At 27.0% G+C, this 1278-nt stretch overlaps 1 protein-coding gene across 1 annotated transcript; it reads right to left on the bottom strand.

Moving 5' to 3' along the window:
* Window positions 1-504: 504 nt before the first annotated feature.
* Window positions 505-705, bottom strand: Phum_PHUM623580 (uncharacterized protein; the record flags this gene model as incomplete). Its single annotated transcript, XM_002433258.1, has 1 exon — window positions 505-705. The coding sequence occupies one exon, from the start codon at window positions 703-705 to the stop codon at window positions 505-507; it is 201 nt and encodes a 66-aa protein (XP_002433303.1).
* Between the last annotated feature and the right edge of the window lie 573 nt (window positions 706-1278).

Raw genomic sequence — 1278 nt, 5'->3', positions numbered from 1 at the left:
GGGGAAGGTGTTGTGATCCCAACGAAATGTGATATATTTTGATAAGTGAATGAGAATAGTGACTCCATTCACACAGTAGACGCAAAGTCAGCATGTCTGGAAGCTTCGCTTTTCTTATCTAATCTCAAGTGCTAGTGAATGAATAATGACTAGCTATTGTTTTGGTCTTCATATAAATAGTGGGCTTCAGCACCACGTCTTGGTCTTTCGACATCAGTCCGTCAGTCAGTGCATCTTAGGTTGGATTCAAGAGCATCACATTCTACTTCCACTTGTATTGTGTTTAGTGTTTTTACTGATAAAGTAGTGTAACAAGTAGTATTTTTGGTTAATATAATGTATAAGATAGAATTTGTCTATTTATTATATTAAATATCCAAGTCAACTGCGACCATACTGCAAATCAGCAAAACCGAATTCCTCGAGAACGAGATCCATAACAGTAATTTAAATATTGTTTTTTAAACAAAATGATGGAACAAACAATAGATGAATTTTTTTTTATTACCTAAAAACATGACATTTGTCTCTTTGAAATATACCATTGAAACTTCTTCTGTGGATAAAATACCAAAAACTGGAAAAAGTACGATTGGTATAATCGAAGTGATCGGAAGTGGTAGCGCTTCTGATACCCAATAGAGAGCCATTACACATATTACATATCCACATTTTGCTTCCTATTAAAAACAAAAAAAATATCATAACTAAAAAAAATGACAACAGCAACAGCAACAGTTTAAAATGTAAATATAAATAAAATTAATAATGTAAAACTTTTGAATGACAAAAAATTATTTTATTTAAATCTTTATTTCATCTCTTCTACTTTTAAACAAATCGGTTTAAAATTTCATTCTTGATTATTATTATTATTATTACTATTACTATTTTTTTTATTAATAAAGGATGTAATTTTAAAACAGACATTTGCAATATTAAAATTTATAAAATTAGGCTGTAGAAAAAAAAAAAAGACCTTGGCAATTGGTGTAGACATTGAAAGATTATTCTATTTATTTTATTATCTAAAAAAGTTAAACATCGGTAGATTATTATTATTATTATTATTATTTAGATAAATTGTAACAACAACAGGAAAACAAACAAACAAACATATTATTATTGATGAGAAGATGTCAAAATGAAAGGGGGTCAAAAAAAAAATGACTTTACTCAGATAAATGAGAACAGAGGATATATTATTATTATTATTATTATTATTATTATTATTAAACATTTACCCTTTTAATTTTTTGTAAATTTTGTTATAAACCT

Source organism: Pediculus humanus, genomic scaffold (genome assembly GCF_000006295.1).
Source record: "Pediculus humanus corporis 1103172109292 genomic scaffold, whole genome shotgun sequence".
Taxonomy (NCBI): Eukaryota; Metazoa; Arthropoda; class Insecta; order Psocodea; family Pediculidae; genus Pediculus; species Pediculus humanus.
Note: the sequence above shows the minus strand (reverse complement) of the source record. Positions and strands in the feature narration are given on the sequence as shown.